Consider the following 18085-nt stretch of genomic DNA (forward strand, 5'->3'; position numbering starts at 1 on the left):
TGCACCACCTACTGACAACAGTTAAAAACACAGAGGAGAAATATATGCTGGCAATCTCCATTGACTTTGCTGGGGCATTTGACTCACTGTGGTGGCCTAGTGTCCTTAGGAGACTTCGCCAGGCAAATGCCCCACAAAACCTCTATAAGGTAATAAACAGCTACCTTACAGACAGAAGTGTCTCAGTACGCACAAGGTTCCAGGAATTGACACGCCCTGTGAATAAAGGCTGCCCGCAGGGATCAATCCTTGGCCCTTTCTTTTGGAACATTGTTCTGGATGAATTTCTGGCCTTGGATCTGGGCCCTGTGGAAAGCCTGGCCTTTGCAGATGACATGATTTTCCTTGTAAAAGGCAACTCACGAATGGTTGTAGAGCAAAGATCAAATGCCGCTCTCTTGCAGCTGCAGGAGTGGGCACAAATGCACATGCTCAAAATATCGCCTGAAAAAACCAAACAAATACTTCTAAAAGGTAATTTGGACATGAGAAGACGTCCACAAATCAAAATTAACACAATCACTATAAAAATGGTAACAGAACTAAAATATCTTGGAGTGGTCTTTGATTCAAAATTAACTTTTTACCCCCATTTGATCTACTTGGCGAAGAAAGTGCGAAATTATGCAGGTATGATTGCCAGGATCAGTCGAGCAGACTGGGGACTCAAAAGAAAGACCTTGGCAATCATATACCGTGCAATGTTCCTGCCTGTTATCACCTATGGAGCCGGTGCGTGGTTCATCCGCTCGGCCATAGTAAGAAATAGGAATAAATTAGAATCGATACAAAGGACAATACTACTCACTATTACCAGAGCATGTCGCACAGTAAGCACACCTGCACTACAGTTGCTGGCCGGAACTCTCCCACTTTACCTGGAAGTAGCCAAAAGAGGCTTATATTATAGATTTAAAAAGGGCATACCCACAGAATTTCTGGGGATAGCCCTTGATACAACCAATACCTTCAATGATGAAAGAAAAAGAATAGCCACAAAGCTCCACGAGTTATGGCAAACAAAGTGGGAGCAGGAAACCAGAGGTCTGGTCACCAAACGGTTTCTGCCACTGGTGTCAATGGTTAGCCCAAAGCCACCTAAGTGGTATGCCCCTGGACTTCTTACAACATTTATATTGACAGGGCACGGCTCCCTAAAGGCGAAACTAACCTCCTTAGGACTGATTGATGACCCAAACTGCACCTGTGGCGAAAGTGAAGACTGGGCACACATTCTCTATGAATGTATAATATATGACATCCCCAGAACAGAGCTAATAGCACAGATTGGTCCCCTTCCCAGGGGAGAAGAACATCTCTTCATCATAGAAGAGCAAAATTATAAAGCTTTTACATCTTTCACACAGAAAGTTTTCGAAATGCGCAGAGCAATTTCAGCCCCTCAGCAATTAAACAATAATCAATAGTAAAATTGCCCAAGTTTCCCATCACGCCCAGATGATGACTTAAAAACTGTTAGGATAGCAGTATTCTGCACCCTGACAGAAACCTGACATAACAAAACTCCCCATGACTACCATGCCATGTGTAGGAACCTGGGGCCCCAAACCAATGTAGGGGAGGGGGATGGGAATGCATGCAGAGAAAGTGAATGGGAGTGAGCAGAAGAGCAAATGTAATTGGTCGAAAGAATACAAAGTTAAAAATAACTTACATTACTTTATATATACTGTACCAACAAACATTTACAAACCACATAAACACTATCACTGCATTCTCCCCTGGCCTGCAAAAAAAAAAAAAAAAAAAAACCTTGCAGCTAGGCCTGCACCACAACTGAAGAATAACAGTAAGTTGCGGTGCCCATAGAGTGCAGTGCAGAAAGAAAGAGTCGAATAAATGAGATGAGAACTAGAAGAATGAATAAAAGTGCAAGCGTGAGAGAAAAGAACACAAATGCTAAGTTAAGTACACACTAACCCTGGTTTTAATTAGTATTTAAATTTACGCTACCCATCATTGCATCCCCTCCTGGTGTGTGAGAAAAAGATGAATGAGTTGAGTGAAAAAGAAAAAAAAAAAAATTATAAAATAAGAAAAAAGTATAAAAAAAAAAAAAAATATTATAAAATAAGAAAAAAGTATAAAAAAAAAAAAATATTATAAAATAAGAAAAAAGTATAAAAAAAATAAATAAATAAAAGAAAAAAATTATAAAATAAGAAAAAAGTATAAAAAAAAATTATAAAATAAGAAAAAAGTATAAAAAAAGTAATAAAAAAAAAAAAAAAAGAATGCAAGTAGAGTGAGAATGCACATTCCGAATGAAGTAAATGTGTGCGTCTCCCCCCCTTCACCTGGTAGGTTCCCCACTGCCAGCTAACATATCCCACCCCCAGAGCGGGATGGGCAGCTGGACCTTCATACCGGATTCGACACTCCTTGGACAAGACACCGACGAAGACATTCTGCGGCTTTGCTGCCAACACGCCATTGGCGATCCGAACTGGGTACTCTAACCTGGTTCCCTTTAAAACCCCATCCCCAGGCAGGGAATGGAGGAGACGGACCTCTGTCTCCTCTCCTCCCTGCCTACCTCCCCCCCATATTTCGCCTGGTGGGGCTCGTCTCCACTGATCTCTTTGGGGATGCCTACTCTATCCGTCCCTATTCTTCTATCTGTTTCCTCCCCAGTCTTTAATCTCCCCCCCTCTCTCTCTCACTAAATCGACCGAGTACACCCCTTAACAATGCCGCCAAATTATAACCAACGTCTAAATTCTACCGGTTTTGTGCAAATCTCTAAGATATCTAACACTATCAGCTTTTATCTAGCGTTACATGTCTAAATTTAATAACATCAAAATTTTGCCCGACCTATTTGGCCTTTAACACATCTCTTTAGTGTTCAACCCTAACCAGCGATTTCCTAACAGCAATCCCATTAAGCATTAATGTCAAATGCATAAACTTTTATTTTATTTTATTTTATTTATTTTTTATTTTTTATTTATTTTTTTTAAATAGGCCCTAGCCACTGAAATCCCAGGAAACTAGGTGGCAGGACCTGCCAGAGCAAATTGTTGTGATACTGGATACGCCCGGCTAGCCTCCACGTGGCAGGGTATGGGCAACGTCGGGCCCCACTAGGGGCCTGGCGGCCAATAAGCCGGATAAACAATGGGCACAACATATCACACTGCACAGACACGACCCACACACTTTCAAGTCTCTGGCTTGACAGTGTACTGTCCTCGATACAGCGAGCCGACCGGGCTAGCCGAGTGGGTAAAGTACCTGCCCGGCAACCCAAAGGTCGCGGGTTCGATTCCCGCCTCGGGCTTGGATCAAAGTACTGCAAAAACCTTGGGAGGTGCAATATGGCCACAGAAGCCGATGCGCCAACAACTACCAAATCAAAAAAAATCAAACACGATACAGCGAAACACACGCGGAGATGGGAGAAATCCCAGGTGCCGTCTGACACGAACATACCTTATACCTTATTACATTCCTTGAGCACTGACAAGGCTTCATTGCAAATAAGACATGTGCAAGTATCATTGAGCAATGCAAAAAAGTAAATAATTGGCTACCACTCATTAAAAATGCAAGACAGCATCAAATTTTCTTTTTTTCGACATCAACTTCGACAGGATTTTTATGGGGTTACTGGAATAAAAAAAAAAATACTTGTGAATATTGAAGTAAGCACTGATGTGTCTTAAAATTTTATGAAATATTTTAACCTAAGTTATTATTATATTCATATCACTCGTATCAAATTAATAATATAGTTTATTAGGCTGTTTGCCTAATAAACTACGTTATTATAATATAAAACTATATTATTAATTATAATATGGTGGAGTTTCGGGTATCTTATCGATACTCATCATCAGACCATGCTGTGGGATAACAGAAAGGGCTACAAACTTGAATATTTTAGGATATTACAGTTCCAATTACCAATGATACAATTGCAGTTACAATAAAATATTACAATTCTAAAGTATTAAGTTTTTAATTGCTGTTACAATAGAAAACAGGAAATCTGAGGTAATACAAAGAGATTAAATTCATATCTGCTGACAGCCTCCTCTTGCTGATGCTACCAGAAACTGTATGTGCATACAGGCTGCCAGCAGTTAATTTATGGCAGAGGGATTAACTCCATTAACCAATAGCATAGTGTCATGTTTTTATCCTGGATTCGAGGTTCTCGTTTAGTAGAAGCCAGGGTGACCTTTGCTTCCATACACTGAACATCAGGGTTCATGTGCAGACTGTTTCGGGATCTTACCAATACCAATCATCAGGCCATGCTGCTCATTCCAGGTTTTATCCTGGATCTGGGATTCGTGTGTAGTGAAGCCTGGAGTGACCTTTGCTCCCTTACTCTGGATATTAGGGTTGGTGTGCAGGCTGGCAAGGGATTAGACAATCCCTAATTACTGTCTCTAATGCCTATTGCTATTTAATGACAGGATCAAGATTACTGGATTATTTCAACGATGTTTCAAAGAATAGCTTTGAGTTAAAATAACAATTAATATCTAACAAGTCTAAGCTGACAACACAGAGGCAGCAACACTATTAAGCAACCGATGAATGTTAATATAATCAGTAAAATGTGTTTTTCATAAATTTTATTGTGATCTAATATAAACATTAATTTTTACGATCTAATTGAAATATTTGTGGGCCGGATAAAATCCTTTCATGGGCCATAGTTTGTGGACCACTGCTCTTTAGGAAATAACATCATGCCAGATTTAGAGTTATTTTCAAATTTTATTTATAAAGCAATGTACTGGAGTTCATATCATTATTCTAATTTGACCTCTCATTGTATTGCACTGTGTAGAAAGGCTAGAGTTTGATTCCTGTTACTAGCTGAACTTCAGAAATGCTTCTGATCAAGATGAGAGCAACTTTTAGGAACTTCATTCATACTGTGGTGGAGTTTATTAGTCTTGGGCAAGGGCTGATTTTCTCACCCAGAAACTCAGGTTTTTGATTCCACAAAGCAAACAAACCAATCAGAGATTATATGCAAATTACAGATATGATACAGTGGAAGGTTGTCTAAATTCACTTCATTTTGAAGGTCAGTTTTTAGAAGGTATGATAAATGTTTATGAAATATGTATCAAATGAAGCAGCAATGCCTAAATAAACATAAAATTATTAATGCAAATATATGAAATGCCACAGAATAATTGTAATTAAATGCAATAAAAAGATACTCAATCAGTTTATTCTTAGAAAGTAGGAGTCTAGATTGAGCCAGCTTTCCCTGTGGCAAAGTTTCTTCTTCAGCTAAAATGAAACTAACAAGAGGAACTTGGGTAGCCATAAACAGCACATGATATTGAAATTTTAATTTATATGAAATTTTTCAGTGATCCAAGTTGGGCTGTGGTGTTAGTAGGAGAAGTTTCCAGAATCAGGAGTCCAGTTCTGGGCAACTTCACCTACTGACACCACATAGCCTTATCTATCCCTTGGTATAGATAAGATACAGTGATTGTTCTAAACAACAAACTGGATTATTTTGTGGATAAATGTGCTAAATTGCAAAATAAATGTTTTGTTGACAACCACATAGAGCAGACATGCTTCTCTTAGCTCTTTTGGATTATATTGAAGAGTAGAGTTCAGTTAATAATTTCGTTGATAAATTTTTATTTTTCTTAAATTTGTTTAAATGTCTTATAAATTCTAATTTATGTAATTTAATTTTGGTAATTTTGTGAGGTTATTTTCTGTAATATTTTGTAAATTTAATTGTGAAATTTACAGTTGATGATCTGAAACTAATTCTGCTAAGTTACATTCTTTTCAGTATCTTATAAGTGTAAATTTTAATGTTCAGCATAAAAGTTTGGTAACTGCTTAATTACTGTAATATTTTGCTCTTTTAAATTCTGTAAGCCTAATTTTGTAATATTTTGTTAGCCTCAATATTGGTTATTACAAGATCCACATTGAATACTTCATCTGAGGGACAGCATGACCCATATGGAAATGGTCATAGGCAAGTCCAGAATGAGTCATGAGTTCATCACTGCCTTGTGCCACATATTGAAAGGTTGATCTAGTTGATAATCATAGCTCAGCTGATGATTCTTTTCTTTGTTCCAATGTAGAGGAGTGTACTGATCTCAAATTAAAACTTCGCACAATACTAGATGAATCTGATTTGGTGAAGAAATGGGTAAGTGCCCTAGAAAAGATAAAAAAAACTGGGCTAATCAGAAACTCAAGTATCTAGTGACCTGTTAGTGATCTCCCTCTTCCAATTTTGGGACTCAAAACAGAATAATCAAGTGCATACTGTTCTTCATTCTATTCTCAGGGAAATGGTAACATTTTTGTAATAAGGATAAGTGGATTAGAACCAATATGTGTCTGCCAAAGCGAACAGATTTTCAGATTTTAAGGGGCATAAAGAGAGCATTATTATTCATATGGGGACTAACAATGTTAAATGCATGTGAATTAACAATTTTTTGTATCACTATAGGATGTTGACAAAATGATGCGAGTAAGAACAGGGTTTACATGTGTTTGCAATATTTCCCAGACAAAAGGAGGAACTATATCTGAAAAACCTTATGAATTAATTTTCAAGACTTGAGGGACTCTTGAGGCTTTTGAAAGGATTTTTTTTTTTTTATCAGCGTGGCCCACACTTTTAGTTAGAAAGAACCAGGAAGGACTCTGCCTATGGTGTTTGCAGCTAGTTCATTTGCAATTTTGCTTGAATTTAAGAGCTTTTGCTGCAATACCAACAAATAAGGTATTTGTTTTTTTCTCTTGAAAACAATATATCTCAAGTTTCAGCAAGCTAAATGCTCTTTGTTTGGTGAACTCATCTTTAACTTTATAATTCGGCGCTTTAAATAACTGACTGCATTTTTCTTGTGTTCCTAAAATTTGTTTAAGGGAATCATATAATGAATTTTACCTTGTCTCTCCTGGCCTGCTGTATGGCCTAACACACTTTCTGGAACTTCTGATTTCAGTTGTCCTGCAGCTTTCCACAATATATTTACCTTTCTTGATTTTTTGCTACACAAAGATTGCAATTCAGGTGAAGCTTGCAGGGCTTTATTTAAATAAGCTGTAGCACAGAGGCAAAGGGTATGTACAGTGCACCTTAAATGGTGCAGTAACATTTTTGGAAATTTCAGTATCAGAAGGTTGCTAATTTTGTCAGATTCACTATTGCTTATGCTATAACTATCTTTGAAAATGTTAACTCTTTTCTTTAATGACAAATATCTTAAATGCTTTCACAAAATTACTACCATTATCAATAAGCATTGCTATTATTTTATTTGAATTAAGGCTGAAATCCAAATGAATTGCTCTTAGTATAGTAAGTCAGCAGTTCTGTTAGAGGTGTGTGAATTACAAAACCTGTAGCAGGCTAGAGCAGATTTTCTTTCTGATCTTGTTGTAATCCATTGAGTCATCATTTCCAAAAAATTTCTTCTTTTGGTGAACCATATGTCAGCTGTTATACAAACAAAATGGACTTCTTTCAGTTCCTCTGTTACATAAATTTTTATTATTATTATTTTTTAAATAAGGTAGTAATATGGCAGCCAAGGGACTGAGATCTCATCATTTTTAGACCAACTTTAGAAATACAGTGGAACTTCTCTATTACAAACTTCTATATTACGAATTTTTTTTGCAAAACATTGCACCTTGAAATGAAATTACATGTAAAATTAACCCCATATAGCAAAGTGTTAGTCTCTCTATAACAAACTTTTAAAAAAATTAGTAAAAGCATTTTTGAAGATTTTCAAGCATTTACTGCTGAACAGCTGCTCAAATATACTACCTCCTTCCGAAATTGCGCATTAGCATCTGGAATTAAATAATCATCCCTTTAGTGAACACTTGTGGCCATTGACGCCCGTAGGAGGGTCTTTATTTCATTTTTGTTACAGTTATTAAACCAAATGGGTTTTCTTAAAAGTGGTCGTAAACTTTACAACAAATAGGGTAGATTTGTAAATTGATGTTGGCTCAGGGGAAAATGAAATTCGCTGCGGTAAAACTTTAGCATGCTGTGGCGGCAATACACAGAATGCTACCATAGTCAGTTTTTAGTAACGCCTACTGAGTGACATTCACTTCTCATCTCAACTGTACCACATGACCTTCCTGTCAATCATTATATGATATGTCCGTTCTCGTATAACTGGACTCCCAGTAGATGGTTTTCGTGAATTTTTTTTTTTTTTTTTATTTCGTTCGTCATCAATCACATAAGCTATATGCTCTTGTATTTTTTTTTTTTCTTTCTTTTTTTTTTTTTTCTGAAAAGTAACATTGCATACATTAATCATAAATTTTCTTTCGTGTATATATGAATGAAAGCAAAATAAAAGAAATTCACAAAGTCGTATATTTCTTCAAAGTGATTGATAGGAAAGGTCACGTGATACTGTTGAATTGGCAAGCGAACGTCATTGAGTAGGCGGTACTAACAATTCATTATATGGCCAGTGCAGCGAAGTTTGCGGTGTATGTATGTATCGGCAAGAGCGGCAGTAGAGTAATTTTTACAATTGCGGAAACAATGTCGAAGAGAAAGTGTTTAAGTATTAATGATAAAGCAAAGATTGTTTTGATATTGACCAGGGTTTTAAGAAAAAAGTTGTTGCAGAGAAATATGGCATACCTGCAAGCAGTTTATCTACGATTTTAAAAAATCGAGAATCAATTTTAAATACAATTAAAGGAGCAGACAAGAAGCGAATTAAATTGTGTATATACGAAGATGTTGATAAAGCTGTTCTAAAATGGGTGCAAATGATACGTGAAGAGAATATACCAATATCAGGCCTAATAATTAAACAACAAGCTCTGAAATTTGCATAGTCCCTTAGACACAGAATTTAATGTGAGCACTGGGTGGCTAGATAAATTTAAGAAGTGCCACAGAATTGTGGAAAAGGTTATTTGTGGAGAAAGTGTTAATGTAAGCGAAGAAGATTGCAACAGTTGGAGGAACAATACCTTGAAGAAGATTTTTGAAGAATATGAGCGTAAGGAAGTTTTTAATGCTGACGAAATGGGTTTATTCTTTAAATGTTTACCAAATGGAGCACTTGCTTTTAAGGATGATAAATGTTTTGGCAGAAAACAAAGCAAAGAAAGAATCACTGTGCTAGTTGGAGCAAATATGACAGGAAGTGAAAAATTAAGACTTTTAGTCATCGGAATATCAAAAAACCCAAGATGTTTTAGAGGCACAAAATCTTTGGAAGTTGACTACACCTTTAATAAAAAAGCATGGATGATGAGTGATATTTTTGAAGAATGGATATTAAAACTAGACAAGCGTATAACAAAAGAAAAAAGGAAAATCGTGTTGGTAACTGACAACTGTCCGGCACATCCTGTCAGTATTTCTGCCAAATTAAAAGTGCGAAGTTGTTGTTTTTGCCACCAAACGTAACATCAAAACTCCAGCCAATGGACCAAGGCATTATTAAAAATTTTAAATTTCATTATCGAAAGAGAATAATAATGAAGATTGCCAATGCGCTAACAGAAAAAAGAAACTTGGAGGTTACAATTAACCTTAGAGATTGCATCTCTGAACTGGCAAAAGTTTGGACAAACGATGTCATTTAATACACTATTCAAAATTGTTTTTCGAAAGCGGGATTTGTATTGAATACAGAAGTCGAACAACAACTGGATGGACAAGATGAACTGCCCCTTTCACAATTGAAAAACTTTTGGACATTATTAGAATCATCCAGAAACATTGAAAATGAAATAACACTGGATAGTTATGTTTATGTAGATCAAGATCTGACTACAGCAGAACAGCCAAATGAAGATGAAATACTGCTGAATAGCGTTAGACACGACAATGATCATGAAGAAATTAACAATGACAATGAAGACGCATCAGAACAACCCATAGAAATGCCAACTCGCGAAGAAATGATTAACGCTTTTAAAACGGTTCGTATGGGTCTACAGTTTTGTGAAAATGTTCCTGATAATGTTTTTAATGCTCTGAACAAATGTGAGGTTTTCTTTGAGAATTAGACAATTTTTTAATTGTACTGTGCAAACGAAAATTACAGATTTTTTTAAAATTTGTGATACTTACCAGCAAAAATAGTGTAAACACAATTTAAATAAGAATGTTTTTGAAATAAAATACATTAAAAATATAGATTCGTTTTCATTTTCTAATTAGATAACAATTTCTAATAAAAAAAAATATTCTCTCTATAACGAAATTTCTCTATAACGAAGTTTTTCGCTGGATTTATCGAATTCGTTATAGGGAAGTTCGACTATATTTAGATTATTTAATTGTTAAAATTTTTTTTATAAAATACATCTTTTAAGTTATCATTGGACCATAGAGCGTGTAATAAATTTCATTATATCTTTTTCCAAAGTACATTGTGAGAACTTACTTGCCTGGAAACTTTCATTTTTTGCTTGTTTTCCTGAAGACTTTCAGGCTATATTTCTTAGCTTCTTGGATTTGATATTTATTTTTTATATTTTTTGATTGCATTACTTTCATGCTTTCATTTCAATATTTCATCAGTTACCATTTGATGCAAAGAGCCATTGCAGTATTGGAGTCTATAGAGCTTTTATTTGTTAAAACTTTGAAAATCTTACCATCTAAAAATGGTTGATTCCTGAGATGTATTAGTATATCATGAAAAAAATATTCAAAAAACAAATTAACACAATTTCTTCAGAAATGCAATAAGAAACTGACATCTAATATAGCAGTTGAAACAGAAATAAAGTTTCTTAAATTGAAATTTCAAATAAAAAATTGTTTTATAATAAAACAAAATGAAATCTTATGCTCTCTATAAAATGTATTAATAAAAAATAAAAAACACATTTGATGATGAATGTAATTATGAATGTGATAATAGAAATAATTAATGAAGTGAAACCCTGGTTTTTTGCCTAAAGTAAGTGCTATTCAAGAGGTGGGAAAATATGTAGGTCTAGACAATAGTTACACAGAGAGCTATGAAATTGCCAGTCAAGTTTCAAATCCCTGACTCAAATATGGTTAGGTGAGGGTTAGTGCTTGTTGACCATTGATATGCAAGTGTAACTTTCACCTTGTATCAACAGATAAGCATGCATATGGGGATGGACAGGTGATGTGGGAAATTTTTTTTTTTTTTTTTTTGCTGTTGCTTTATAAGTTTGCTTTCTTGCATAATATGCCAATACTACTAATAATAATAATAATAATAATAAATCTGATCCTTGGCTCTCCTAAACAGCAGTTTCTCTGAACCTTTATTTCTGTTTTCAGTATTTTCAAGGTTAATTCTTTTTAATCTCATTTAATTAGATACTAAACATTTCCCATTTTAATTTCGACCTCTCATTTCTCTTAGATTTAACAAGAGCCAGTTTTGCACTCCTTAACAGTTTTAAAAAAATGTTCTTGTTTATACTCCGGCACGACCACAAGGTTAGTGGAGTTTACAACAAATCAATCAATACAAACGTTAATTGTATTTAGCAGTCATGGGCTTGAACCCCCGGTCCACTCAAAGAGTGTGTGCTACTGCACTCATGCTCCTGACCACTTGGCTACATCAGGCCTTTACATTTGAGTACAATAAAACCATGTGCCACAGTATGGAATGGTGCTAATAGGAAATGGGCACTATTTTATCATCACCTGCAGTCTTTCTGTAGTTTGTTGGCATCCCTTACAGACCTGCTCCTCGTCTTTTTGCATTGTTGTATTAATATTCTATATATAGAGATATATATGTCATGTTCTGCTCTTGGGTGAAGTGAATGCATTCTGTTCTTTTAGCTACATCAAGACCTTGGAGGAAGCCACAGACAATCTTCTCGATCATCCAATCATATTGAAGGATCTCACGTATCTCATCATGCAAGGACTGGAACAGATGGAAATTGTTTAACCTCACCAGTACTTCAAGAGGTAATTTTCTTAGCTCATATTATGGCTTCAATGGTTTTTAATCTGGTTTTTATGCCTAATACAACAATAGCCTCAGGGAAATTAAGATAAGAATCAGGAAATAAGAAGAGACTGCCTAGTAATTAGACTTTCGGAATTATAATTTGATTTTAACACTAACTTGTGAGAGGAGGAGTGGGGGGCCGGTTTTGCACTCCTCCTGCTAGAGTGCAAAATTGGAGGTGGGGGGAAGAGAGGTTGAACTGATTTTTAGGGCAGAATAAAAAAGAAGAGTCTTGGAATGAGGCAAAGGAAAGAAAGAAAAAGTGATCTTAGTGTACTGGCTCAAAAATTGCATCTTCTTAAAGTTTTTATTTTGTTAGCATCTTCCTTTGCATGTTATGTCACCTGAAAGAATCATTTCATCATCTTGTAATACATGCATGATTTTGTGTCAACTTTTATATAAAATCTCCTGCTAGTGAATGTGATCAATTTATAGCACGGGTTTGACCTATAATCCATTGATCTTTATGAGAGATCTTTTATAGTCATTTTTTCCAAAAAAAAGGTCAGTTGTAATTAGTCTTATGTGCCAAGAATTCTTAAAAAGAAATGTGGGACTTGAAATTCAAAATAAAATCTGGAACATGACCAAAGCACATAAATAAAGAAGAGAGTTTTAAAAATGTCTAAATTTTCATGATTGTCATGCAAGCTCTACAGATCTAAAATCATGTGGGGGAAAAAATAAGAGATATTTTCATCAATGGTCTGAAAGCATATTGACTTTATAAGAAGCCACATCTGTGCCAGTTGCTCATTCAGTCTACTTAAAAGAAACTTATGACAATCTAAAGTTGCTTATGGAGAAAATTAAATAGCAAGATCACGAATGGCAACTCTATGGAGACTTAAAAGTGTTATGTTTGTTGTTGGGGCAACAGGGTGGGTACACTGAAATGGCATGCTTTATTTGTGAATGGGATAGCAGAGCTAACGCACTGCATTGGACAAAGGCCTTGGAGGCACAATCTTACACCCGGGTAAAAAAATATTGTGCACGAAAGTTTGGTGAAGCCAGATAACATACTTTTACTTCCACTGCATATCAAGTTAGGCATAATGAAGCAATTTGTTAAAGCATTGAATAAGGATGGCAACTGCTTTAAGTACCTTTGCAGTAAATTTCCCGGTTTATCTGACACAAAACTTAAGGAGGGTATCTTCATTGGTCCCCAAATTAGAAAATTGGTTTTAGATGGTCAGTTTGAAACTACTATGACTGACATTGAAAGGGAAGCTTAAATTTCTTTTAAAAGTGTAATGGAAAACTTTATAGGAAATCATAAATCACAGGATTATGAGAAAATTGTTCAAAATATGCTCGAAAAGCTTTGCAATTTGGGTTGCAATATGAGCATCAAAATTCACTTTTTGCATGCCCATCTTGATTTTTTTCCCTGAAAATCTTTCACAGATGAGCGAAGAACAAGGGGAGAGATTCCATCAGGACATAAAAGAAATGGAGCAGTGGTACTAGGGAAAGTGGAATACAATCGTGATGGCCGACTACTGCTGGTGTTTAAAAAGAGAGAAACCTGGCACTGTACATAAAAGAAATATGATTAAACGTTCCTTTCAAACAAAGAGACAAAGGTCTGATTAATGAAAGTTCCAGAATTTTGATTAATACTTGTTAGTATTTACGTATTTTTTGATATATGAAAATGTAATCCTATCAATCTGTCATTACTAAATTACAATAAAGTTATATACTTTCGTAAAAAAACAATACTTTTTTATTTCTTAAATTGTGATGTATCTGGATGTGATAGAAAAAAATCTAAGTCATATTTGATTGAATCACAGCAACATATTTCAGCAGTAGGACCTATTGAAATTCAAACCCCAGTTAACAAACTTAAATTTGTAAACAAGTGTTATCGCAAAATGTGAAATGTGAAAAATTATTCTGATGTAGTTGACTTTTAAATAAATCTAGTTTTGTTTCAAATGCTTTGACATTATAATATGATTCATTGACAAGTTTATCTCGTCCTTGTAGTTTCATATTAAGAAAATTTGAATGTTCACATATATCTGTTAAGGCAAGATTCCACAACCATTTGAGATCTGACAGTTTCGGAACAGGTTTCAATTTTTCATTCATAAATAGATTTATTTTGATCCTGAATTCAAAAAATCGCTTCAATGCATTACCGTGACTCACCCATCATACTTCAGTGTGGTACAACAAATCACTTTATTTAGCCTCAATAGTTTCAAGAAAATTTTTGTCGATGATTCAGACCAGTCTTGTGAATAAAATTTACTGTTGATATTACAGTTGACATGACTGAATCTCTGCCCAAAACGTGTTTCTACACAAAGACTGCTGGTGAATTATACAATGAAATTGCATTGATTTTTAATAATTTTACTCTCAAGATATTTATGAAGCTGACCCATGAATCCAATTTTAGTACCGACCATATTTTTATCAGCATCCGTCGTAACCGCTGATAGATAGTCCCAATTCTATTTGAGGCCGTCAATTGCTTCTGACACACTCAAAAATATATTTTCACCTGTTGTATTCTTTCAAGCTTTTTAATGCAACTAGCTCTTCAGTTACTGCAAAATTTTGATTTACGTCTCGGATATAAGTTAGTAATTGAACTGTATGGCTTGTATCTTCACTCTCATCAATTGCTATTGAAAAATGCATGAATTTACGAACTTTTTCTGAGAGTTGATTTTGAACATCAGCTCCTAAATCTTCAATTCTTTACTTTCTTAGGACATCTTCTGCAATTGCCAAGCAAATTTCTCCATCCGTAAAGGCCCTTCCTTCTTCAGCAATGATTTGGCTCTTGTCAAACTAGACAGAGGCTCTTGTCTTCCGTTGTTGACTTTTAAAAGTTTGGGTTAGTTCTTGGAGTTTTTTCTGTGACAAAGCTCCTTGAATTTTATTGTAATTTGAAGTATCTTTTGTGGTGTAGTGACATTTCACATTATATTCCTTGAACACTAACAAGGCTTCATTGCATATAAGACATGTGCAAGTATTATTGAGCAGTGCAAAAAGGTAATTAATTGGCCACCACTCATTGAAAATGCGAGACTCAGCATCAACTTTACTTTTTTTCGACATCAACTTTGACACAATTTTTATGGAGGTCACTGGAATAAAAAAAAATACTCATGAATATTGAAGTAAACACTGATGTGTCTTAAAATTTTATGAAATATTTTAACGTAAAGGTTATTAAATTCATATCACTCTTATATCACAAGAAATTAATAATATAGTTTATTAGGCTGTTTGCCTAATAAACTACACTATTATAATATAAAACTAAATTATTAATTATAATATAGTTTAATAAGATGACGTTTCGGGTATCTTACCGATAGCCATCATCAGACCTTGCTGTGGGGGGAACAGAAAGGGCTACAAATTGGAATATTTTAGGATATTACAGTTACAATTATCAATAATACAATTGCAATTACCAACATTACAATTTGCAAATTATGATTATAAAGTATTAAGTTTTGAATTGCTGTTACAATAGAAAACAGGAAATCTAAGGTAATACAAAGAGACCAAATTCGTACCTACTGACAGCCTCTTCTTGCCCATGCTACCAGAAACTTTATGTGCATACAGGCTGCCAGCAGTTAATTTATAGCAGAAGGATTCACTCCGTTAACCAATAGGATAGTGTCATGTTTTTATTATTATTATTATTATCATCATTAGCCATATGGTACAAGGAAGCCTGAGGCTTATGCTGCACCACCCAAAAAAAAAAAAAAAAAAAATTTTCCGAATTACCCTGTGTGAGAGAGAGAGAGAGAGAGAGAGAGAGAGAGAGAGAAGTAGAAGGGAATCACCAAGAAAAAGAAGAATTGTGATATCCAGCTCAGGACTCTGGGTGTGCCAAGCCCATACTCACCAGATGTGAACCCTTTGTTGTTATGGATCTGGGGGTCTTGTTTAGTGGAAGCCAGGAGTGACCTTTGCTCCATACTCAGAACATCAGTGTTCATGTGCAGGCTGGTTCAGGATCTTATCAATACCAATCATCAGATCATGCTACTGGTGCCAGGTTTTATCCTGGATCCAGGATTCTTGTGTAGTTGAAGCCTTGGGTGATTGCTCCCATACTCTGAATATCAGTTCTGTTACTATTCAACAACAGGATCAAGAATAATGGATTATTTTAATGATGTTTCAAAGAATAGCTTTCAGTGGAAATAACAGAATTACTATCTAACAAGACTAAGATGACGACACAGAGCTATAAACACTATTAATCAACTGATGAATGTTAAAATAATCTGTAAAATTTGTTTTCCATAAATTTTATTGTGATCTAATAATTAGTAAACAATTCAGAGCTACCAGGGCTCAATAACTTCCACGATTTTTTAATATATTAAAAAGTAAGAGATTACCTCAATTTTTTTCATGGAATGCTTCCAGTCAATTCTCTCTCATATGTGATAAATAAAATAAGATGAAAAAAGTGAAAAAACGAATAAATGAATTCCCTCACTCATAGAGATACGAACAAATCCGATGCGCAACGGAATCGAAAGCCCCAACCTGACCCCGAAACACATCAAACCACCGCAGCAAGACCATGAGTGCAAGAAGACATTGTGTCATAATAATTAGTTAAAACTGGTTCCGATAATAAATAATTAAAAACACTATTAAAAACTTTTAAAATTACACGGATTAAAAGTTACGATTTGGATGAATACTCAAATTAAACGAAATGCACAGCTGTTTCCCTTCCTTAAGCAGACGACGCTTTTCGGTTGATCACCATGTTCGCAGGATGGGAATATCACGAAGTGTTTGTGTGTGTATTGACTCTGAAATACAGAGAGATTATTTATATTGGTGCATGCGTAAAAAAAAGACCAAAAATCCGAAATTAGATAAAGCCATCACACATTGATAGAATTTTCGTGTAGTTTCATTTCAAATGTTTTAGGGATCAATAATTTAATGTAATTGTGTTGTATATTTAAAATTACCGCTTCATTGAATAGGAAAACGTGACCCTCATTGACCGCATGAAAGGCCAACTCTGATGCTTTTGTTTGACCCGTAACTCTAACGTGCAACGAGTGGAACCCTCTTACGATGAATCACACTGAGTACAAAAAATCTTGTAGACAAGATCATTTACCTGTGCCGAGCAAGAAGGAAGAATTGTGTGATTTTTTTGATATTATGGAGCTTCTGCATGGGCCTGACTATTATTTTGAATTCAGTATTTCTAAAGGGGTCGGGTTGGGGCTTTCAATTCCGTTGCGCATCGGATTTAGTCGTATCTCTCTGAGTGAGGGAATTCATTAATTTGTTTTTTCACTTTTTTCATCTTATTTTATTTGTCACATATGAGAGAGAATTGGCTGGAAGAAGCATTCCATGAAAAAAAATTGAGGTAATCTCTTACTTTTTAATATTGTGATCTAATATAATATGTGATCTAATCTAACATTAATATTTGCAATCTAATTGAAATATCCGTGGACCAAATAAAATTCTTTCGTGGGCCGGATGCACCCTGCAGCCCGTAGTTTGGGGACCCCTGGTCTATAGCATAATGATACTAAGTGAAATACATCATATATTGTTGCATTGAATAAAGTTTAGGGGGTTTGTTGTTGTTGGAAAAAAACAGTTTCTAAGGGGAAAAAAAAAATTCATGGTATTTTCACAAGATATTAAACGCAGTTTAAAAATTGAAAAAAGCTTTGTATTACTGACAATATTTGAACTCGCACCTCTTACCCCACTATTTGAAACTTAAAAATAGAATCTACAACAGTACCCAAACAAATGTATACATTTTCCATATTTAATAATAAAGGGAAAAGAGTAGCATATAACAAAACTTGCTACATCATTGAGGCCTCCTACAAGAATTAGTAGCCTTGACTTTTACAGTAGATGCTTCATCCTTTCCTTATAGAGTTGGCCAGGTTTTTACTCCCAGCACAATAATTAAATGTGGTAAATACAGCCAATACAGGAACAGAGCTCAGCTCACCACTTAGAAATCAGATCTTAGGTTACATAATCTACTTAGTAAAATGTTTCATTTTAACCACAAATTG

General features: G+C 35.0%; 1 protein-coding gene across 2 annotated transcripts in view; it reads left to right on the forward strand.

The window, feature by feature from the left end:
- Positions 1-18085, forward strand: part of LOC150089566 (uncharacterized) — a 405025-nt gene that overhangs the window by 271413 nt on the left and 115527 nt on the right. For both annotated transcript variants that reach the window (XM_090389542.1, XM_090389543.1), the window contains one exon: positions 11828-11959. In XM_090389542.1, coding sequence (XP_090245668.1) covers positions 11828-11959 — 132 coding nt within the window. The remainder of the gene's footprint in view (positions 1-11827; positions 11960-18085) is intronic.

The sequence above is a fragment of the Mastigoproctus giganteus genome, chromosome 2, assembly GCF_048544385.1.
Source record: "Mastigoproctus giganteus isolate SK-2022 chromosome 2, ASM4854438v1, whole genome shotgun sequence".
Lineage (NCBI taxonomy): Eukaryota > Metazoa > Arthropoda > Arachnida > Uropygi > Thelyphonidae > Mastigoproctus > Mastigoproctus giganteus.